General features: G+C 35.8%; 1 protein-coding gene across 1 annotated transcript; it reads right to left on the bottom strand.

Moving 5' to 3' along the window:
• Positions 1 to 362: 362 nt before the first annotated feature.
• Positions 363 to 16,832, bottom strand: LOC135072822 (protein O-mannosyl-transferase TMTC2-like). Its single transcript, XM_063966860.1, has 5 exons — positions 16,599 to 16,832; positions 15,998 to 16,138; positions 15,062 to 15,146; positions 12,380 to 12,558; positions 363 to 2,540 (listed from the first exon to the last, which is right to left on the bottom strand). The coding sequence occupies exons 1-5, from the start codon at positions 16,830 to 16,832 to the stop codon at positions 2,373 to 2,375; spliced, it is 807 nt and encodes a 268-aa protein (XP_063822930.1). The 3' UTR covers positions 363 to 2,372.
• Between the last annotated feature and the right edge of the window lie 8,449 nt (positions 16,833 to 25,281).

Below are 25,281 nucleotides of genomic sequence, written 5' to 3' on the forward strand. Positions count from 1 at the left end.
AACAAGAACCAAAGTTATACTATTAGATAAAAATATTTGTTACTAAAATATTATGATATTCAGGTACTTTTTGGCCTCAGACACGTGATTTTCTTGGCCGGTGGAATGACCCATAAAATATAAACACTAGAAGTTTAGTTAAATCGTAGAATTTCTGAAAAACAAGTACTAAAATCGTACTGAAAAAAAAGTATTAATATGTTATCTAATTTATTTATTAAACGTCGAATTTTATCAAAGATTTTGTACTATAATATAGTTTTTGAAAATATTTTATAGCCTACATAGAAAAAAAATTAGGATTCTAAATCGTGAAAGAATTTTTTTTCGGAGCTATTGCCTCCAAACAAACAAACAAACAATCAAATCTTTCCTCTTTTATTACTATAGATTTAACAACAAAGCTTCCCTCTCGAAACAAAACGCTTCTTTTTTTTCTTCACGAAACAAAACTCAAAGCGGATAAATAAATAAACAAATCTTTGAACAATTTCACAGCGCCATCTAGTCCAAAAGTAGGCAACCAATATGCTTGTGTTAAGGGTGCTAGCATAATGGATGGATATATTTTTTTATAATTTATTTATTAAATTAAATACATGGTACCTACATATTATACATAGTTACACCCAGATCCGTCAAAGAAATTAAAATTCATCATTTCAATTTCTGCTCGGCCGGCCGACTCGAAACAGCCTCTCGGCATAGTATCAAATGTATTTGGTCGCCGTACAAATCACCGCTTTACGACACGAACGCACGTAAACGTCACGGCGGGAAAAATGACACAGGTCCTGCCTTGACGGGCGCTCGCGCCATACTAATCGATGTCGGCTTGCGCATTGTAATTTATACTGATATTCACATCAATATTTTGACAAAGTGGTTACTAATATTTAAACAATAACTGTAGAAATCAATTCTACAATGAATATTATTTATTTTGGGATACTTTTATTGCAGTTATTGCTGTGTTATTAAACCAAAAACCACGATCAAAATGTGACGTTAATCTTCAAATTTGCCAAAATATTTTTAGATTTTACTCAATAATGGTAATGAAATTCAAGAATCTATTTCATTAATGGACTACAAGAATATATGTCCGATGATTACTATATATTTTTAAGCTTATTATATGAGCATAAATAATAGATACAGGACTTTGAAAATGAGTCTGCGGCAATTTTTCCGTAAAATGGTTGTGGGAGATGGGGCACTGTGAATTAAGCAAAAGAATTTTAGTAAATCCGTTTCATTAATGGTCAACACCAAGGATTGACCTATCTTTCGCAGTTATTAAATAATCTCTGGGTGTTGCTTAAGATAGTAATTCATGCTTCCAAAATCTTAGAATTTCGCACGAAAATGTAAAATGGCTCTTAATATTAACGCAATTCCTGATCAGTTACTTACATAATAATATAATTGAATTAAAATGTACACATTTTAACCAAGTATGTTGTGATAGTTAAATTCACGAAAAGTTATGGATGTTTCCAGTAATTTTCATTATTATAATATTTTAGTAACAAGACAACATGATTTCATGTGTCATAAAAAATTGGATTTACAAACATTTTAATTCCGTTTTATTCATATTATTATTTAATCAACATAAATTTAACAATAACCATGTTATATCGTATTTAAAACATTAGAAATTTAAGCAAAAGGGAATGTTTAGACTTATAAAAAGCTGGAAAATATTTTGGTATTTTTTATGATAACAACACCGTCTTTGAAAGCTATCAATAGTTTTGGCAATTGACGTACTGTTTTTGCTTTCTTTGTTTCCAATATTTGGACGTCAAGAAACATTTTAATATTCAGCTCTCACTTCAAAGTTAGCAAAAGGTTGAAATAGGACTTCATAAAACGTTACAAAGTATTTATATTAACTTTAATATCATTAAATTCATCTCTAAACTGGATATAGGTCTGGAAGTAGGTCACCGCTGAGTTAGCGGAGTTACACGCTCCGTTTGAGATTTGCAGCAATGTGTTATTTAATAAATTCCATAACTACGTAACAGAACAACTTGTTCAGTGATCAGTGATTTTTTTAAATTTATTTGTTAAAGTTTAGGAATCACTAATGAGATCTTGGACCGATCCTGAAAGTTTTGGAGATTATTTATGCAGAACAAGGCAGGTATTTGACCGCAATCTCACCTGGTGTTAAGTGAGATGCAGTTTAGGATGGTAAACATCTGCCCTGTAATTGCCTATTCACTCTTGCCTTGAAAGGCTCCGTTGAAAAAGTTCTGTTTTGATTTATGTTTTAATTTATTTTATTAGTTTTCGAAGAAATTCCCGGTCCAGCTATAGGAAACAAAGGAGCATCGTTACAACATTCCGCAAAACTTAACTTATTTCCTCCGCTGCTTGCCCATGAGGGTCCTGACTCTCTTCAGGTTGGTGATGGTGATCTCATCGTTTGGTTGGAGCTGCAGCGCCCTCCGGTATGACGAGGCGGCGGCTGCGTACTTGCCGTTAAGGTGGAGAATCGCACCGAGGTTTGAGTGGTATTCTGCGTCCTGGAAGAGAAATGTTTATGTCAGACTATTTTGAACTTTAATGACTAAAAGAAGATAAGTCCATTTATTTAATATTTTTGGACCAGACTACCACGTTGATCGAACGCCGCTTTCATTGAGCGAAAGTGATATGTAAAAATATCTTTATTTTCACGTAATATCAGACATATAATACAATTAGGCTGGGTTGCACCATGTGACTTTAACTTTGACAAACGTCCAAAGTCTGTCAAGGAGACTCTATACAAAAAACACCGGTTATCGTTATAATAAAAAAAAAGTTACAGTCAAAGTTAGGTGGTGCAAATCAGCCTTAAAGTTGCTATCACCTGCCAGTTAATAATAGATTTAAAAGAAAAACACCACAAGTTGGCAAAAGTTTTTAAAATTCCACAATATTACTGGATATTATTATTTTATCACAACAAAGAACTCAAACACACAGAATTCTAAAAGATTTTTCATGCACTTTCATTCTAGCCCAGTTCATTTTTCAAACTGCCTATTTTCCATTTTTCGTTTTCAGCTTTTTAATGCAACTTACAGAGCAGGTTCAAGATAACCAAAATGAATTCTTATTGTTACCCTATTTTCTTTGCACAGATTTCATGCATTTTCAGTTTTTGCAAGCGGGAAGCTAAAATAAAAATTTAAGCTAACTTTTTCACCTATTATGTTCAACCCGTTTTTATTAGAGAGCTTCATTTTCACTGTAAAAGCGTTTTCATTGTCTGCTGATTTTCGGATTACAAATTAAGAATAATATGAATTACGAAGTAAGCCAGATTATTTTATAATTGTGTTACTTTATGAAAATAACGAATCAATGAACATTAACAAAAGTAAAAAAAGAAAATGAAAAACGATGAGATCGGAGAGTGATATTTATTTACAAAAATTTAACAACATTTGCAAGGGCCTTTTGTGTTTTAACTTTAAGTTGGTTTAGTTTAGTTTGGCGGTACAATAAGAAGTAACCTACGTACTGTATTCTATGAAAATGAAACGTTCATATTAATGTAGTTCCGGTGAGTACAAAGTTGTCATAAACTTTGCCAGGCAGCGTGTATGTAGGTACTTCTGTGTAAATGCACTTCCAGACTCGTATAACGCAAACCAACGAATAAACACATACAGATCAAAATCATAGAAAAGTAGGCATGGTTATATTAATATTTTGTGTCCGTTGTCGAGCCCTTAAACACCATCATAATATAGGTTAGTCACAATGAATACTACACTACACTCTAAAAAAACTCAAAACAAAAGAAAAGGCAAGACCAATTTGACCATCTCACATTCCTCGCACCTCACTACACGTAAACGTGTAAAACAAAGTGCGAATAAGACAAAAACGATGACCGTATAATTTGTTATTCTAGTACACTGTAGGCATTAATTGTTCAGAGCCGGGAATTCTCTAATCTATGCTTTGCCGCGTTAGGATAAGGCTACACTCCTAATTGTTGGTAATCCAATTGTGTGAAAGCTTTTTTTCTTTGAGGGTGGATTCTACCAAACAAAAGTCAATATTAATCAAAGAATAAATCGTCAGTTTTTCAGGAGTTATTCTCGGAAAAAAGTTTGGTCGAATCGGGCCTTAGAGATTTTCCTAAGGCTAGGTTGCACCATCTTTAACAAAGGTCAAAAGTCTGTCAAACTCCATACAAAACTGATCGGTTATCGTTATAGTTACGGTTAAAGTAAGGTAGTGTAGTTATTTTATATCAATTATCTTGTAAGATATTTCATTGTTCTCATGGCAGAGAAGAGATCAATGGATAGTAAAGATCGAAGAGATGAGAGGCCTTTGTTATTTTGAGACATGCCATTTAGCATAACATTTTTAAATGATTGCAAAGCCAACTACTAGTATTTTTCCAGTTAAGGATATTAAAAAAACTTTCCCGTATTTTTGGCTTATTTAAAATGTAATGTGGCCTTCGCCTTACGGTTGTCCATTTATTACGCTAACCTTACAGTGTTTAGTTCACCTCTAGGAATTCAACCTTCGCGATAAATTACACGTGCGTGGATCTTGCAGGAACCACAGCACAATTGGATTACTCGTAGTTTTACATTTGAATTTCGAACTAAGCATTTTTAAATTCGAATCAAGTATTCTAAATTCAAATAAAGTATTCTTTATTCGAAATTAAAAAATATTTGGTTCTAAAAATGTTTGGTGTAAGTTAGGCCCGGTTTCCATCAAGGCGGAATGGAGCTGTGCAGAACGAAGAGGAAAAGTGTAAATTATGAAAGGACATTGTCAGAAACCGCCTAAAAACCGCCCAAAAACATTAACCCATCATAATTATTTTCTATTTTTTTTAATACATTAAGCACCCTTTCATTCTAATGGACACTTAAGCATTGAAAAATTAAATAAATAAGTCTTTTAACGTTTATTCTATAATACTATTACAACTTCCGGACGTTTTGGTGCGTGGCATGGTCTAAAACCTATCAAGTTCCATAATTTTTGCCGATAAAATCTGTACGAGGCATTACCGTACTTTATTGCTGGGAGTCCATGTATAGTGATGTTCCTGCGGCCATCATAGACAATAAAATATCGATTTTGAAAATAAAATAAATCGATTAAACTGCTTTGAAGACTAGATTTGCGTTAAAAGCTAAAAAGATATTCACACTATTACAAGAAGCTATCTAAAGTGTCCAACTGGTCGAAGGTCGTAAATAAAATAAAAATAATTAGGACCATAAACTGATATTCATGGTATCATAACTGTAAAAGTGTCAGAATCCGATGTTGAATCCAATGCCAGTTGAAGTGTGAGAAACATATATCAACCTAGTATAGTTGCCAGTCTCTCATAATCTATGCCAATGAGGGTTTTCGCGATTGAAAAATCCGCCAGATGGCAATACGTAGACGTGAGGTCCAAATGCTGCATGATTGGTTATTTTTGACATGACATTGACAGATATCCACCAATCATGCAGCATTTGTACCTCGCGTCTACGTATTGCCATCTCGCGGATTTTTCAATCGCGAAAACCCTCATTCATAGCACATGTATAATAATTGGCTCTGTGCACGATTACAGCGCCAACTAGCGTCCACAACTTTGAGGGCTCTGTCACATTGACATTTAGGTCGTATATTTGTGAAAAAATATCGAAATGAAAAAATAACAAATATTTTCGACTAATAAATTGTTGTGATACCACGATTTGGGTGGAAAAAAGGTTTTGAAATCATTTTGGTCATTCAAATCAAATGAGGTAAGTCCAAAAAATGTGTTTAATTTTGATTGTGTCAGGGTTTGTTTACTTCATTTATAGTTGTAGTTTTACAGTAAAACAAAAAGAAAAAGCTACTTTAACGGTTTCATTATATAACAGTAAATATATTTAAATGTTCCTGTATCGCTAGTAATAAATTAAATATCGTTTTCAGATCGGAATGAGTATTGTTTTGAAGACCGGGTTTGTGAGTGTTACAATATCAAATTCCAACCACAAACCGTATTTAAAGGAAAGTTGTTGGTATTGGCTGGACAAGTCCGAGATGTAGAAGAATTCAGAACAAAACAAGGGCAGAGTTCAATAATTCACGCTCTCATCATAAGGCAAACATCTGTGCACAACAACTACTGTGACTCATTTTTGTACTACCACGTTGTATAGTCTAGTTATTTCCAAATTGTAAACGGCTATTAAACCAGCCCTATCGAAATACAGTCCACTCTTTTATTTAAGTTCCCAGTAGGACCCTTTTCATGCGATTAATTAATGATATAAAAATGTATTATGTAGAATCGCTTTGCCATTGACAGATACATCTGATGGCAGAGCTTACATTATTTCTACTTTTGACCACCATGAGCGCTGCGATAGATTATGTTACCCCCACCTAGTACTTCGCACCCAGCGAATAGACCAAATGAACTTTTATAGATTGTGAAAGAGAAGATAAAGATTTTATTATTTTATTAAAATCTTGCCACGAGGTAGTTTTTCAGTAGAAACCAGGATTGGATAATCGCTACAGGCAAGTATCAGAACATTTTATAAATATTTTTAATCGATTATATCCTTGTGAATCGTTTTAATAAATTGTCATTTTACTTTTTCAATTAAAACTTTTTCAATTCCTAGTCTTGTCAAACTGTCATAATGTCAACAAATTATAAATGTCACGTCAGTTGACTCAATTTCAGTCTTCTGTGCGTTTATTGTATTTTTATTTCAATGAAATAGTGCTAAAGGGTTAGTACTAAAAGTGAAAGCCTTTTTTCAGAAAGAAAACCAATGTGGTGCCCTTATTATTCATACTGTTTGAAAGTTACAAGTCAGTGATACAGAGTTGCCGACATTATAACTCCGTAGTGATACCATACCAAAGAAGAAGTTTTCCTAAACACTTGTGTTATTTTTATATGTGATCAAATAAAAAGGATTAATTCTACTGCTCAAATGGAATAACTTATCCCAAGAGACCGAATATAAAAAAAAACCTCTCCATAGAAATTATCACCATCACGAGGATGTGAATTTTCTTGAGAATTTGATATTGGTCCTGTAAGAAAAGTAGTTGTATTTCAGTAGTAGAATCAACCCTTCTTGTTTCATCAGCAAGAGTAACTATAAAAACGCCCTGTAGGTAGGTATTATTAAGCTGAAGAGTTTGTTTAGTGTCAAAGACTGTCACATAGTGTAACTTAAATTGGCATATTATGATAATGAACATAAAAACTTAAATAAATATTTATGTTAATATTTTTTCTATTTATTTATTTTCCCAAAGCTTCACAGTAACAGCTGAAACAGCAATACTGTTGTAAAACTAAACTTGGAACAAACTGTTACAAATATTTTACAAATTAAAATAAAACCGCATGTTGCTTTACTTTCTCGTATAGGTAATAAATGTAATTAATGGCTAGATTATTAATGTTACTTTGTTACCCTCAATAGTGAGGAGATCTTATAAAATGGTAACCCTGATTTTCATTGTCATTCAAGTGCTCTTTCTTCGCATAGGCTTCTGTGATTTGGCCAAGGGCCACACACATTGCGATAACATTATGCGACATTGATTTGACAGCAGCGGAGTGAAGTCTTGCGACTATGCAAAATGATACCCTGTAATCGTAGCGCATATAGACATAGACGGGGCGGGGCACATAGCTCGTAGAGCTGATGGCCGCTGGGGCAGGAAAGTTCTTGAGTGGCGACCACGAGCCGAAAGACGTAGCGTGGGCAGGCCTCCCACTAGGTGGACCGACGATCTGGTGAAGGTCGCGGGAGGTGCCTGTATGCGAGCGGTGCAAGATCGGTCTTCGTGGAAATCCTTGGGGGAGGCCTTTGTCCAGCAGTGGACGTCTTTTCGGCTGAAACGAACGATACGTATTACCACTATTTATTATTATTATTATTGGTTTTTGGGCCTTTATTAGCGCCAACTCGACCAGGTTTGATCTATTGTGGCAGCCCTTGTCTTTAAAGTTCACTGCTTAGTCCCGTTGAGTCTATAAATTTCCAGATTCTTTGGAGCGTGATATCTGCTATCTCATCCGGGTGCATGATGTGTCGCCCGAGATGGATACTTCTTTTGCTCATAAGCGGGAAGCATGAGCAAAGAACATGCATGGCCGTTTCTTCTTCTGTATGGCAGAATCTGCACAGAGTTTCCTCGGTCATGTTCATGTTCGATTTATGTTTGTTTAGTTTGCAGTGGCCGGTCAGTATTCTAGTCACTGCACAGGCTTTGTATCTTTTGAACTTTAGCAGTTCCTTAGTTACTTTATTGCTATATCCCTGAATGAGTGCTTTTGAGTGTTTTTGTCCCGATGTAGACTTCCACCACTCAATAGCCTCTTGTTTGCAGAGGGCGGTTAGTAGCGTGGTGGCTCGTTGTTTGGTAATGCCACAGAACGGTTCTACGCCGATTTGAGGGTTATCGGCTCCATCTCTGGCGAGTTCATCTGCTACTTCGTTTCCTTCTATATTCGAATGTCCTGGTACCCATGTAAGCGTTACTTTGTTGGTATTTCCCAGTGCATTCAGTGTCTCGGTGCATGTTTGCACCAATTTTGACGTGTATTCGAAGGATGTTAAGGCCAGCAGTGCTGCTTGGCTGTCTGAGTTGATGTAGATGTGTTGATCCTGGAGCTTCCTTTCCAAGTTTATCTCTGCACATTTGTTTATGGCAAAGACCTCGGCTTGGAAGATTGAGGCTTCAGTCCCCATGTTTAGGCTAACTTTGAGCTTAGGCCTCTCTCCGTAGATCCCGCAACCTACATTATTTTCCTTTTTGGATCCGTCCGTGTACCAGACGTGACTACCTTCCTTAAATGACATTTGGCCTTCTAGCCATTTGTCTCTAGGAGGTATGTTTACGGAATATAGTTTAGTGAAGTTACATTCCGTATGCATGTCGTCACTGGGCATGCACAGAAGTTTGTTTTCAAGTACTGATTCCTTGAGTCTTATCAGATTTTGAGAAGCCCATCTGACTTTCGTGCGGGTGCAGATTCTATATGTGCTCTGCTTGGCTTCTTTTTGCACATGCATATGCAGTATACCACTATTTACCAGACATTACTATTTATTGCATACTCGCCGGATTACACGTTGTAGGAGCACGCGCGTTACAGCTTCGGCCTTGCATTATTATAAGATCTTGTTCCGCCCTTTTACGAACTTCCTCCGTGAGGATATCCCCGCCGAATTCTATGATGAACCTATCAAAAGTCATATCCTGCAATGTCAACCCACCACAAGGTGGACCGACGACCTGATAAAGGTAGCGGGAAGGCGCTGGATGCAGGCCGCTACCAACCGTGCGATGTGGAAGTCATTGGGGGAGGCCTATGTTCAGTAGTGGACGTCCTGTGGCTGAAATGATGATGATGATGATGAAATGAATGAAAATGACAAATCTTCGAACGAGTATAATACCGTGCCAAAGTAATCATATAATTTTGGCACCTTAATAACTATTGCCGTTTTTGTTGTAAAGATCATGCAGCGCTACTTGCGGATATTATTGGAAAGAAAACTATGTGGGCTCTAGATCTGAAGCCGCTTTAACGAACACGAAGTGCTCATACAATGCGGCATATTTTCTTCCAGTCTTTAGTCAGGACTTTAGTCGAATTAAAACCCCGGTTGAACGTGATATAGCCGCACTAGAATACGATGCTTTTTTGCATAATCGCAAGACTTCGTTCCGGTGACGACCGAATGTTATCATGATGTATGTGGCCCAGGGGTTACCGTAGCCGCTAAGGTTTGAAACTTCTTGCTTAAAATATTGTAGTCTTTGGCATAGACTACGATGGTAGTCATGGAGATAGGAGTTTGTTATCTCGTGTCAGATGTAAATGGTGAAAAGAAAACTCATGATTCGTGTTATTTTTATGCAATATGTAGGTATTTTATAAAAGTGGAACCCCGAGTGATCTCCAAAACCCATTCTATTATTATATACGATTCGGCTTCGATATCTATAATACAATAGGAGTTTATTTCATGTGTCAGATGACAAGGGTGGAAACAACCTACGATTCATGTTGTTTATTTACGTGCAATATGTGGGCATATTATAAAAGTGGAATGCCGAGTTGTATATTTCTAAAACTTGTTCTATTATTTTATACTATTTGGCTGCGACTCGGCGTGACGACAATACAAAACATTTTTCGCGAATCGGTGTTCATACATTCACACAATACATTAGACGCCATGTTGTCATAAACGACATATTATAAAATCGCTGTGATTTAATATTCCTAATCATTAATTTTATGGCAAGTGTCCATCAGGAATCATTGTTCTTACACACAGAATCGTATTATTTCGCTTTCGGGTAGTAATATGTCAAAATTGTTGGTTCTTAGGCGAACAATGTATGGAGAACGAACATTGTCCTTTGATTAGTTATTTAAAACATTTCTCCACTCGGCTTCGCTCCGCCTCGGTGGAATCCGCGCTTAATGCACAACAATATGTTCTCGCATAGTTTATCGCACTTCAATATCAATGATCTTGTTATTTAGTATTGGAAATTGAAAACTAAGTGGCTTATATTGAACAAGCACGATTATAAAGCCACAATGGGACCAATGTCCACTCGAAATAGCCGGCTACATTGTACTATCAATTTCAGCACTGCAGGTTTAATGATTGAACAATCAGCGTTCGTGGAATTGAAAGTCAATTGCAATTTGACCATTTAATTAATGCAGGTAATAATCGTATAATAGCAAGAGTAAACAGATACTTAAGTAAATGCTACATAATCGTTAATTGCACAGGATTATAGCCTCTATTACTATATAATATATATATACAGGGTGTTACTTTGCATTCTTGCCATATTTACAGAGGTTACTATATTACTGATACTGAACACAAATCCGTAAAAAAATAATGCCCGAATTTTTTTTTTTTTAATCTTGAGTATTTTATTTTATCGACAATCTGTTAAACACACCACTAATTATCGTAACGCATGCACATCACTTGTTGGCGATGGCGATGGAGACTTTTTTACTTTTTATTGTATTTTTAAATATCTATTGCAATCTATTGTCTTTAAAATGTCTTTTTGACACTTGTAAAAAACTGAGAAATCCATCAAACACAAATCACGTTATAAATAATACAAAAATGACTGAAGTGTATTCAAACAACGAATAATTTAATCAAAATGGTGCTTGGAGTGTCTGCAAGACGTCTTAGACGAAATGCTTGATGACGTACCCTTAGCGTTACACCAAATGCTCTACTACCAGCAGGATGGTGCTCCCCCACAATAAGGACGTCAAGTGCGCGAATAATACGTTTGGTGAACAGTGGATTGGACGAGAGGTCCAGTAGCTTGGCCACCACGATCCTCGGACCTGACACCAATGGATTTTTGGAGTGACTTGAAACGACTGGTATGCGCAGAAGAGATAAACAGTGTAAACGCGTTACATGAAAGGATTGTTTTAGTGAAACTGTGATACAAAACATTTATGTGTTGCGAAAACTAAAGCGAAAAACCTACGCTTAGCCGTGCTAGACTGTGCCTTCATCAGAACGGAGGACACTTTGAACACTTGCTTCGCAGTACGTAAACTTTGTAAGTAGGAAATTATAAATAAATAATTAATTGTGAATAAGGTGATTTCATTTCATACTTAATTTATTAATTTGTAAAAATAGGGTACAATGTTGTAAATTAATTGAAACCCTATTAATTATTACGTATTTTTGACGGTCCTAATCCCGTAAAGTAGAAAGGAATATCTGAAATCAACTAAAGAGTATTTTAAAATAGTTATTATGACTGGATAAAAAGGCTGGTACCCAAAGCCATAAAATTAAGAACTAGGCCACGCCCACTAGGTTTATTCCACTTGCACCTGTAGAACGTGCGAGACAAAATTGGTTTATTCCAATTTGTACTGAAAAACCAAATTTACTAAAAACTTAGTGTACTTTCTTTATGGGAGTCTCTTGTTTATCTTAAATAGTAGGTATTGTTACCTACTTTTATCTCTGTGAATATGGCAAGAATGCAAAGTAACACGGTGTAGATGAATAGTCATCTCGGGCTCTAAGTGCACTGCTCTAGCGTACTAGAGTTCGGCAGATCTTATATCAGCGTATCAGCGCGCGACGAAGAGCGCTACATGTTTATTAGTTACACCACAGAATCTATTACCACTCACCTCGGGCTTTAATTGCACTGCTCTGGCGTACCAGCGCTCGGCAAATCTACAGCGGCGCGTTTCGCAGCGCTCGCGCAGCGGACGAAGCGAAGCGCGTTACATGTTCGATAATTGTACCATTGCATTATAGACTCTATTACTACTTACCTCGGGCTTTAATTGCACTGCTCTGGCGTACCAGCGCTCGGCAGATCTACAGCGGCGCGCGTCCCGCAGCGCTCGCGCAGCGGACGAAGCCCGAGCGCTGTCAGTCGGCGCTAATTTCGCTGCTGCTACGAGTTGGTCTGCTGACTCGCGTAGCCTTCGCTGTGATCTTAGGAACATACCTAAAACAATTCACAAAAATTGTAAAACTAAAATAGATTCATTGTTAGGTAAATAGTTCATATTCAACAATTAACAATCCAAATAATCCTGTATCTCTAACGATGCAGAGCAGCATCAGAACTACGTTTCATTTATTTAGTAATTATGTTACCTGTCTTCGTATTATGTCTATGTTCATATAATTTTGGACGAGTATAATTAAAGGGCTTTATCGGTGCGCAATATAAATTGATTTTGAAGTAAAAAATTAAAGTATAGTAATGTGCATAAAATCTACTTGGAATTTTATTAATCACAAAGTACGTAATATTATGTTTTCTATCTATAAGATTTATGTTCCTTTTATCACATTACTATCCCATTCCCCTCTTCAACTGATCAGCTGATTCAATTACGATCTTGCCAAGTAGTACACCGTTCCTATTCCTGTATCTCCCAAATGAAACCGTGCGAAACACTACACTAAGTGACCGGAGGAAACTATTCAGATTCATACTGCACATGTGTCCTGTTTACAAATGCATCGTGTAACAATATATCTGTGTTGGGCTTATGTGCCTTATTGCTGGCCTCCCGATTGGATGTGTCCCATTTATATACAAGCCCAGGAGTCGTGCGGCTTTGTAGCCCACTCTGCCGTTGCTTAGACTTACGAGCTATTGTTCGTGATCCATTGCATTAGGTCTTGGAAGAATAAGACGAAATAACGGTTATGGGGCCAGTTAAAGAAGGAAGAAAGGAAGGAAATCAGGATGTTGGACAATGGTTTTGGTTGGTATTTAGGTACAGACTACAGTTATAATTTAATGTCTTAGGTGGGACACACAAATTCTAAAATGTGCTTATGTAATTGACTCTACAGGCAACATTGTTTTGGAAAATCATCTTGATGGATAATGAGTGTCAATTTTTAGGGTTCCGTACCTCAAAAGGAAAAAACGGAACCCTTATAGGATCACTTTGTTGTCCGTCCGTCCGTCTGTCAAGACCCTTTTTCTCAGGAACGCGTGGAGGTATGAAGCTGAAATTTATATCAATTACTCAGGTCTACTGTCCCTTGAAGCTGTGAAAAAATCAAACTTCTAAGCCAACGCAATCAAAAGATACAGCCGTTTATGCCGCAAATTTTCGACACTTGCAAGGGAATCAAAACCTACAGAGTGCTTCCCGTGAACTCAGAATCTTGAAATTTGGTACGAAGCAACGTCTTATAGCATAGATAAAGGAAAAATTACGAAAACCATAAATTTTTAGTTACATCACATAATATATTTTTTTTAATAATTTTAAACTTACTACCCATTTCCTCATAAACGCGTAGAGGTATTCAATTGAAATTCATACCAAATACTCAAGTCTATAATACCTTTAAGCTGTAACAAAATCAAACTTCTATGTCAACGCAATCAAAAGAAACAGCAATTTAAGCTGCATATTTTGAAACTCGCAAGTACTCGCAAGGGAATCAAAACCTAAAGGGTACTTCCAGTCGACCTAGAATCTTGAAATTTGGCATGAAGCAACTTTTTATAGCACACATAAAGGAAAAATTCCGAAAACCTTAAATTTTTAGTTACATTACAAAATATATATTTTTTAATAAATATAAACTTATTACTTTTTTCCTCATGAACGCGTAGAGCTATCAAGTTGAAATTCATATCAAATACTTAGATCTAATTGCCTTTAACCCGTGAAAAAAAAAAACATAGTTATGACTCGATTGTCGTAATGAACGAACTTTGTAAACCTTGCAGGTTTGTACGGAACCCTCGGTGCGCGAGTCCGACTCGCACTTGGCCGGTTTTTTTCTTTTTATTACAACTTTTGATTGTAGAAGCTCTACAGATGACGGTATATCTAGCTAAACAATGTGGCATCTTAAGTTATTGTAGTAGATGTTATTTTGCAACTAAATGTAGAGTCTGATGTGCTGGGCTGTAAAATTTTATTCACTTTATGTACGTGTTGATAACCCATATACGAGAAAAGCACCTGTTATCCGATTTTATGTCAGCATACTATCACACGCAAAGTACACGTAAAATTGCGATCGATGCATGTTTATTATCTGTAGGATCAGTAGGTTCTCCGTATCATGCTAATAAAAGACTAGGTATGTATTTTTTAAAAGGCTTAAAAGGCTTGTTTCATAAATATTACGGCCTTTTGCTTCACCTCAAAGCTGGTATTTCATCTTAGCAAAATAAACATAACATAAGTACATATTAAGTAAATAAATTAAAAATAACTTGAAAAAATCGAACTGCCTAAGGCGGGAACATAACTAGAAAATAATAAAAAAAAGTTTTAGAGTGCAAAATGCAAAAAGAAAAATAATAATATGTTGCATAAACATTTTGAGCTACTTTTCAAAAAACTTTTCTTACAAATACTGGCCTGAAATAAAAAATAAAAACCGGACGGCCGAGAAATAAAAAATAAAACGAAAAACATTCCAACCGCTTGCTGTTAAAAGGCCGTGCCAAAAAAGTGACTTACCGAACTGATCCCGCACCGAAGGGTCGTTCGGCGCTAACATTAACGCCTTTTTGAACCACATCTCTGCCTCCATGGACCTACTCGTCTGCAACCAATGACACTCTAATTAATTCAAGCGTAATTTTATTCAATTTTTAACACGTTCGTGGGATGTAGGTAATAAAGAGACGCTGATTTACATTAACGAGTGGTTGAAGTGTAACGACATAGTTATAATAGAAGAATAATTTTAAATAACTAAATAATTAATGTTCTTCGGCGGCTTAAAATCAGTAATGTGAGACACAAAGTAAAGGGAAAAGGGAAAGAAAATCTGTCTTTTTGAGCTACGGTAGATTCTGTAATATTTCACATGAGATTAAAGCGACTTTTTCACATTAACCTACTATAGAAAGTTATAAGATATAGGAATAATTGTAAATAACTAATGCGCTTTGGCTTAAGAATCAGTAATGTGATACACAAAGTAAAGGAAAAAGGGAAAGAAAATCTGATGTCTTTTTGAGGTACGTTGATAAATTTTATAATATTCCACAAGAGTTTACGTAATTTTTTCACATTATTCTACACAACACATTACCAAACATTGATTTCTCTTAAGCTTCAACCACACCAACGCGTGCAGCCCCCCTAGACAAAACGCACTTTTTGATCGAATCAAAAATCGAATCCGTCAAAACTCCATACAAAAAAGGGGCTTTTCGACCACTTTTCGACTGATTTGCGATTATAATTTGCACTTTGTCTAGACCCACAGGTCGCCATCGCCGGCGCGATCAAAGGCCAATGACTAGGTCGCGCGACCTGTCATTTTCCTATAATCGCGCCGTGATCGCGTCGGCGATGGCGACTTGCACGCGTTGGTGTGGTTGAAGCATTATAGGTGGTTGAAGCATTATAGGTTTATTATATTTTTGAACAGAATCACCGACTTACGTTTCTCGCGAGTATTTGTGCCAGTGTGAGGTGCGTTTCCACGTGGTCCGGCGCAATTGCTATCGCTGACAATATGCTATGTTCAGCCTGCGGCCACTGCTGCAGCTGAACGTAGATCTCGCCAGCCATTGACAACACGTTCTGCAACAAAAAGTACTATTTTGGCACACTGTTAAACGGGTGAACACCCAATTAGTACCTACTTCAAGTGGGGCCCATTTGGCTTTTGACCAATTGCCTGAGAGAATATGGCAGCAGATTACAGATTGAGATCAAACGTTTTTTTTTCTGTGTGATCAAGATTAGACGGTACTGTTTATAACAAATTAAAAAAATGCACAAAGTAATAAAGTAGGTATCACATTGAAAGTTTTGTTATAACTTATAGAAGTGATGTGCTTTTCCTTTTGTAAATTGACAAAAAAATACGCAAAATAGCAAAATACCGTCAGAATTAATGGTGGTGTTGAGAATGATGAAAGTTAAAACTATATGTCAATTAGTGAGTTTTTAATCAATAAAGACTTTCAATGCCTAGTCACTGATTCCAAGGAAATAATAGCGTTCCCTTAATACACTTTACAAAAGTGCCGCTACTTACATGCCGCGTCCATCCGACGATAGGCGCGTTCGTGTCTGGTAGAATCTGCAGCGCTTCTTTATACGCTGACAGCGCTTTGTGCCAGTGACCCCTCTGAGAATGCAGCGCGGCCAGCTGGACCAAAGCGGACACGCGCGCTGATTCATGTTCTCTTCTGTCGCGAACTCTCACGCCTTCTGCGCGGGAGCCGGCGCGCAGCGCGCTCGCTGCTTCGGCCAGTCGGCCGTCCGCCATTAGTGATGTGCCCAGGTTTACGTAAGCCACTAGACAAAGTAAGCTCGATTTACTATCATTTCCCTTGAGACTTGCATAGGGTAGCGGACATCCTAGTCAATGGACATAGGTACAATTGGGGACTATGATGTAATCAGTCACAAATTGACTGAAAACTTATTGATTTCAATGCTAAAAAGTCTTAATTTATCCAACCGTAAACTAACATTCAGTTGTTTCCGAAAGAAGTCTTGGATTTATTGGTTAGTGGAGTCAACTAGATACCGAATAATATTAAATTAAAATGGCGTTAACTTGAATAATTAAATTAATTAAGTCTATTCATTATGGACAGAGATGAAATGTTAATAATCTCCGTACTGGGAATAATTGGATTAAACGTTACCTACTGGGGCAAAATGTATTTTTCATACAACGTGATACCAAAGTTAACAGAACTATTTAATTAAAATGACAGACTTGATTTTGGTTCGTTAACATTGTTGACATGTTCGAGTCAACGAACTGGATTTTGTTCGAAAAGTACTTATAGACATTTGCGTATTTTTCCACAATAAAGTTTTGTTGTTGGAATAACAAACCACTGTTTTAATCCCACCCCTAATGAATGAGTTTCTGCAGAATTTTCCACCCGGTACATTTTTAACGTACCCAGCTAATGGAAATGATGCTTGTACTGAGACGATTATGAAATAAAACGCGTCAAAAGTTGCCGGTATCATCAATCACGCGAATTTGATGTATTTTTTAAACGTCACACATCGGAGGCTAAAAAGCCCCGCTCACATTAATCACACGCTAAGGCAACTAAGAATTTTATTTACCAATATTTCACCATTTATCAATTTAGCTTGCGAATTAGATTTTTACTTACATACACGCGCCGTGATCTTTTTAATAATATTGAAATTGAAAATGTTTTAATATTGAAGAGTTTTCTTGGAGTGGCAACATGATGGAAGTTGTTTAGCATAATAACTACGGTGGAGATAAAAAATATAACGCAAATGTGCCAGCTTGAGTCTAGGATTTTATTAAAAGAATTTCTAGGGGTATTTTGTAAAATACGCGAGCGGGTTTACTCAGCAAACGAGTTTTGCCCATTAGTAGTATCATGCTTGCGGATCTTTAGCGCCGTAACACATACGGTTTTTGGGTTTATTTCAGAGGTACTAAATGCAACACTTTTCGTTATCAGTGGCTTTAATTTAACGAAGAAGCTGCATATATTCTGGAAACTTTAGTAAGGGGATGTAACTATTTAGCTCCGTTTTAGCTATTCTGTTTATAATTATTTGTTTTGATTTTTTTTTATTTATTAGTTTTGAGATTTCATTGGTTCATTCGATACAACGGCCAGGAAAATTGGACTATTCAGTGAACCAATTCTGTGTCCTTATATACTGAATAATACAATCTGTATTACAGACTCAAATTGTACGAACAAATAGCTTCCAGGAAAATTCTATATTTCAAAGGCTATTGGTACAGATCCTAATTAATCTTATTCGGTTTCTACACACAATACTTATTCCGGGATATTAGATGGGCAAATAAGTTTATGGTGTAATTAATTCTGTGAAATACTCACAGGCCATGGAGGGTCTAAAATAAATCGCTCTCTCGAAACTTTTGATAGCTTCGCCGTATCTCCTTTGGTTCTGAAGTAGGATCCCCCTGAAACAATAAAACAGAAATGTAAGGCATCCAATTTATGTTTGGTTATATTTGGAAAATAGGAACAATTTACCGTCTTTTCAGAATTTGAGCTCGCAAATTGTTGAATTCCTTTGTCATAATAGAAGTACATCAAACGTTTAAGAAGTAAGTTTATAATAAGCGCTTCGTTATTTATTTCAAAGTAGCTACCTATGTGGCCGCAACTTCGAAAGCGTGCAAATTGTTTTTCAAATTATTTTCTTCGTATATAGATACACACCCTGAACTCAATACAGTAGGTTGCCCAATTGTTCTAAAAGGAGATTGAAATGAATAAATGAATTATGAAAATAATTGACTGCATTCTGGACAAAAAGGTATTACTTTTCCAACGAAACAAAATATTAATTGACTAAGCTCATGTTAGAGCTCCAAATGTACATTTAGTAGGTATATTATTTAATTAACCTAACGAGCACTTATGTATTATTTGCCGTTGTGGACGATTCATGATAACTATTACCGACTAGACACATTCATTAATTATATTATTTCATAAATTTGGCTAATGGAAAACTGCGTAGATAGTGATAAAGCCGTGTCTACATTTTCCAGTGTTGTGTTCGTCCTCTTTTTATATTTTTTGTTATTGGTTTTTCTATCACAATAACATAAAATATTAGTCATAAGGTAAGTTGGTAACAAATAAGACCTTTATAAGCATCTATTTTTGGATATTTCACCATTATATCAGATATCTCTACATTTATGAAGGTTCACGCTCTATGAGGCAAGAAATTAGTCTCTCCCATTACTTATACGAAAGTTGAATGAAATATTACAACTGTCTACAGCATTTTTGCGCACGGGTTATGCATAGTTTATTTTTATTGCTTTAATACCTTGAAATAAGAATAACAACAAAAAATTGTTCTGAATTTGCTTTTATGTGTAAAAAATAGAAAAATTCATATTAATGAATGTATGAAACATGAACATAGAGACAATTTAATTTGATGCCAAATATTTTTTTTCTTTCTTTCTTCCATTCTTTCTAATTATTAAAACATACTAAACATCCATTTAAGATTAATTCTCACAAGAGAACATTTAAAATAGAGTCCAAATATTTATTAAAAATGAAAAGTTCTAATCTCCTCTCATGTTCCATAGAAGACTTTCTCATAAAAATCTAACCCTATGATGCTTTCAGTATACTGGCCTTGGTAACGTCGTCTATTAAATCCCAATATATTTTGATGAAAGCGTGCCCCTTGTTCTTGCGAATAAGCCCTTATTATTATCTTTAAATATATCCCAATGAGAATGTGACGTGCATCTTTAGAGACATTCTACTATGAAAGGTTAATTAAAAGGTTGGCAGCGCACTTGTGACTTCACTGATGTTGCGGGTGTACATGGGCGACGGCAATTGCTTACCATCAGGTGATCCGTCTGCTCGTTTGCCTCCTATCACATAAAAAAAAAAAAAAAAAACAAGGTGGAAAATTCAAATCGCTATAACTTCTTAAAAAGCAAATAATTTCGATTTGGAATCGCACTTTTTTATATAAATTTGCTTATATAATCAGAATATAATAAGTAAAATCCATGCGCAAAAAATAATTTTTTTTTTGTTGACCGGTGATTCAATATTCAGTCCCATCAACCAACGTCACCAAAACAAAACTATAAAAGGAAATTGCTGAAAGTTTTGGGGAGGGAAACGAAAATTACCTTTGCACTAAAATGTAATTAGAAATAGAATACTTACAAAACTCATAAAAAAGAGCTTAAAAGATCATTTATTAATTTCTAAAGTAAGGTTATTTATTAGATGACCTTAAAACATTACTACATTTAGAAAAAAGTAAGAAGCAAGTCAAATATGTACTGGGATATTTTGTGTATAGGCGCTATAATTACAATTTTTTTTTGTCTGATGTGTTATCGTATGTGCATTACACAGTACAGAATCAGAGATAAATAATAATAGTAAGACTTTCTTGATTTATAGGTGTTGATTATGATTTTTGGACATTATGTTAGGTACATCATACTGCAAAAAGTTGTCGGCTACTACATTATTGTTAATTTTTCCTACTGGTCAGCCTGTTAACGTTGCAGAATCAGCTTTTCCGACTTGTTGGGTTGGCTCATCACTACTAACAATAATACCAATAAATCGTACTACCTGCGACCTACAATACTTTAATTCGAAATACCTCTATAAAGGTCAACCATCTGTCTATCCTAAAATGAGGTCCATAATGTAGACGTGCCTTAACAAACTGTCCCAAATGAACGATGTTGTACCAATAGTGATCAATCAAGGATATTATGACAACGCAGCTAGTATCGAATGGAGCAGCATCAACAAAAGATCTTGATTCTTGTGTGTATGACGGCCGTGGGCGATGCACAACGGAGTACGGATATCAAATTAATAGCAATGGTTGGTATTTTTGTTTGTATTTTGTAAAAATGTACGATTGTGGTCGGATCAAATTGATATTTACTATAGTGCTATAAAAGCTGTAAACAGCTCGGAAAAGAATTATGTGTAGGTAGGTACTTATCTGAGTCAATCGTGATTATGATGACGAGAATATTAAGTTTAGATGCTTTAAATATTTAAAAAATCAAAAGCTACAGGATTGCTTAAAAAGTAAATTTTTAGACGATTTTAATAAATGTTGTTGCTACCATTACTTCTTCTTCTGTTGCTATCTTCTTACATTATCTTGTAACAAATACAATTTATTCTTATTCACAAGAGTGCCTCAAGGTCTGTTTCTTATTATTGATGCAGTCACTTTTATAAATGAAATATCACGTTGTGTGTTTTATTTATCCACGAGCGCGAACGTTGAGGTAAATGTACGCAATAACGTCCATCAAATTTCTTCAGACAGAGTGAACTTGTATACAGGATATTTTATCAATGTAGCTAAACAGTGAAGCATAGTAAGATTTTGAAATAAAACTTTTTAGATCAATTAAATATAATTAAGACAGCTGGCTGCTTATTACTGAGACGTGATGACGTCACAAATTGTTTTTTAATTCAAATTCCTTTGCGGACAGTACCTGTAGCTGTGGCAGTGCAATATTGCCCGCATGAATAATGTAGATTCAGAACGAGGCGGGCTCTGCCGGGGCAACGTACACTAATGAGAGCTATCCAACTCGACGGGCCATTATGCCGTCCCTATAGCAATAATTTGTTGCTAATTTCCTTCTAATTATTGCAGCGTCCTTTGTGCGAATGGAATTACAATGTTTTGAAAAACATGGCTGCCCTTTATTAGGTATGAATGCGGTTGCTGATTGTTAAGCGTAGTCTACACGATACAATGATTGTTTACGCATGGTATTGCACTTTTAAAAAAGCTGCGGAAAATATACCGCACTTTTTAAAAAAGCTGCGGTTTGTTCTTAGCTGACTGGTTTGCGTATAAAATTTATTGCTTTCGGATGTCAAAGGTAACTTTGATGAAATGTCATTAAACCTCTTAAATTCCGATACAGAAACTAAAGCCTATGTAGTTTAGTGGTTAAACCATTAGCCCAGCAAAGGAAAGGTCGTGTGTGGGTTTGCGTCCTTAAAGAGGCAGTATTTTTAAAAGAAAATGTCGTAAAATTACGACTTGATTCGGCAGTATAAATGACAAAACTAAACTAACCATGTAGGTGGTTTATTTAGTGCACTACAACAAAAAGGTTTTGATACACGTTTGACTTTATGCCGCGGAGGGCTCTTCCAGAAAATTGGGATCAAAGCATGGAGGCGGTGCGACAATAAAGATCAAAGGATAATAATATACGGTTGGTACGAGATACAAATAGTGTGTACCTAACCTACTCCTCCCGTGAATATGTGTCGACGTCGTTAGCATAAAATAATTTAGACAGTAGCATAAAATTTGTAAAAGAAAGTAAATTTTAAAATAAATTGCACAAAATTTCCTTTAAATTGCAATAGTTAAAGTTCTACAAAAATGTACAGTTATCGTTTCCTTGAATTTACAAAAGTGAATTTTCTTCTGGGCCACCCTGTATAAGACCAAATTATTTTATGTAGGTATGACGAATTTTTTTTTATTTCATTTGATAGATGAAAAATTAAATAGTATTTTTTAAATTATTTCATGACAATAAAATCTCAATTCCATAGAAGTACTAAAATTCACTGAATTACTAATTGTAATGATTTATTTTGGCTTTCTTTGAGGAAATAACATAGCAATAAATCGTTTTCAAAATAATATATTCTTATTGGGTAGCCATTGCTTTGCTAGCTATTTTCTTGAGGGGAGGTTTTTCACTAACTCTATCAAAGGATATAGGTAGGTATATTATGTATACTCTTATGATGATGATGAATTTATATCATGATTACTTGCACAGAACGTAGTAAACCTAATAAGTAAGTATACGACATCGAAAGGCAGAAAACATCATTCCAACTTAAGTTTTTGGAGTAAAATCCTTTCAAACTAGTTCAGAATGGAGCTTTCCACTCGAACAGTGGACTGAATTTAAATACTATAATTTGAAAAGTTCGAGAACGGTTTTCGTTTCATGTTTTGTTTGGTGCTCAAGATTGGTAAGTTTTTTTAACTTTTATAGGTAAACTAATATAATGCTTAAGTATGTTAGGAGTAGGTTCAGAATAGTTCAGCAGTCGATGGGAATCGAACTGGTAACCGGCAATCCGATGCCTATACTGTTGGGCTACGCAATCCTTGTCATTTGTAGGAAAAATAGTTCTTCCTTTGAAAAAATAGACATAGCCTGCAGAATTGCCAAACTGAAGTGATGGTGGGCGAGGCACATAACTCGTAGAAGTGATGGCCGCAGGGGCAAAAAAGTTCTTGACGACCACGAGGAAGACGTAGTTCTGGCAGATCCTCTACTAGATGGATCGATGATCTGGTATAGGTCGCGAAAAGAACCTGGATGCGGGCAGCGCAATAACGGTCGATGCGGAAATCCTTGGAATCCTATCCTATCGATGTGGAAAAAATATTAAATTATTATTGAAAGGGGACGTTTCGCACATTCGTGCGAACGAATTTCGTGCGAAACGACCACTAACCCAAATCCTTGGGGGAGGCCTATGTCCAGCAGTGGACGTCATTTGGCTCAAACGGAAACAGTAGGTACATAGAAACATTTTGTATTATACAAAATAATAAAGTATAATCGCTTGTTTGCAGCATTGCTACATGTAATGTCAATTACCATAAAAGTACATGAAAACCAGTCACTGGCATGCCATTTTTTATCAGTTAATTCATCGGTGCCGTCACTGCTGTATGGGAATGATAAACATCACAACTAAATGAATACTGGCACGGCTTAAATCAAGTTAAGTCAAATGAACGTTAAAAGCTATTTCGTGTTTATTTTAATTTCGTTCATGACATACAGGAATAAAGAAACAATACAGGCAATGCGGGATTCGGAATTCGTATTAATATTTAAATATTTTATTCACACACAGCTCTTAGTTAATTTAAATAATTGGATGTACGAAAGCATTGTGAGCTAGTGAAAATGAAGTTTTGTTTAAGAATATGTTTATTATTTTGATTCTAGTGAAGTAGGTCACTTCAGGGGTCAACCTAGTTTATTAAATATCTACGTCGTAATAAATAATTTTATTGCTAGCTCTTGATCTAAATTAGCTCATTGTGGGCCTTACTTATTAAAAAGAGTTAAACGCGAGTTAAACTTCTTTAATTAACTCAGTTAAGAAACAATGTAACAATACAACAAATGGATCAGCACCATAAATGCAGTATCTGTTCAAATCCAGACAACCTTCAAACAGATAATAGATAATTATCAAGATACGGAGAATGTTTTCCCAAAAAACTTTTCACATAAAATGAAGTCTCCTTTTAAATTCAAAATAAATTGCTCTCCATAGCGTCGTATCGATGGACCGAGGAATTTCCTAAAATATTCCTGAGGAGGTATATTCTTTGCTGAACTTAAAATTATTATAATAGCATTATATTGGGTGCCCGCAGACAGATTTTACAAAGCCCTTAGATTAAATTACCACACCAAATAGCTCTTCGAAGCTTTCAATGATGAAAATGGAATGGCTGTCATTATATCCATTTCAGAAAATGTCTGAAACACGACGGGAGTCGATCCTTGATACGGCATTGTAAACTTTATGATGCTCGTTATAATGAAGCAGGTAAGATGGGGTTCACTAACATGCCAAGCGTAACAAAAGGTACGAGTATTCAGCAGTATACCCGTCATCACATCGGATCATAACATTAATTAATGTTAATTATCCTTCCTTTTAATAATAGTTGCCTACCTACAATACGAGCAGTATTAGAGTAGGCGCACACCGTTGATTTTTCGTCGACCGATAGTTTAGTCGGGCAGTTGATCAGTATGGGCATGTATGGGAGTGGGCACACTACGCCGATACGATTTGGCCGATTCTTCAACTTCATACAAATTAAAATCGGGCACAACTATCGGCCAACTAAAAATCAACGGGGTGCCTACTCTTAACCTACAAATAGCAATAGTTGACCCTGGATTCTACTGACCGTACTTTCTGTGACTTTTGACAACATGTCAAAAGTTGACGTCTCATGTCGGCGGGTCAGCGGGCATGCGTGTAGACTTATGCCCATGGGGGTTTTTACGTCTGACTACAGATCTCGTCTTCTTCTATCAAAAAGAAATAAACTTGCACGAATTGCTCCTTTTGAGGGTTCCCCTTTCAGTATGTATTTTGAGTCTTTTATTT

Source organism: Ostrinia nubilalis, chromosome 6, assembly GCF_963855985.1.
Source record: "Ostrinia nubilalis chromosome 6, ilOstNubi1.1, whole genome shotgun sequence".
Lineage (NCBI taxonomy): Eukaryota > Metazoa > Arthropoda > Insecta > Lepidoptera > Crambidae > Ostrinia > Ostrinia nubilalis.

Coding starts and splice junctions, on each gene's coding strand:
- LOC135072822 (XM_063966860.1), bottom strand. CDS start 16,832: ATGGCGGACGGCCGACTGGCCGAAGCAGCGAGCGCGCTGCGCGCCGGC. Junction 12,559..15,061: donor TTCGGTGCGGGATCAGTTCG/GTAAGTCACTTT, acceptor GAATTGTTTTAG/GTATGTTCCTAAGATCACAG. Junction 2,541..12,379: donor CAGTGCAATTAAAGCCCGAG/GTAAGTAGTAAT, acceptor TTTCTCTTCCAG/GACGCAGAATACCACTCAAA.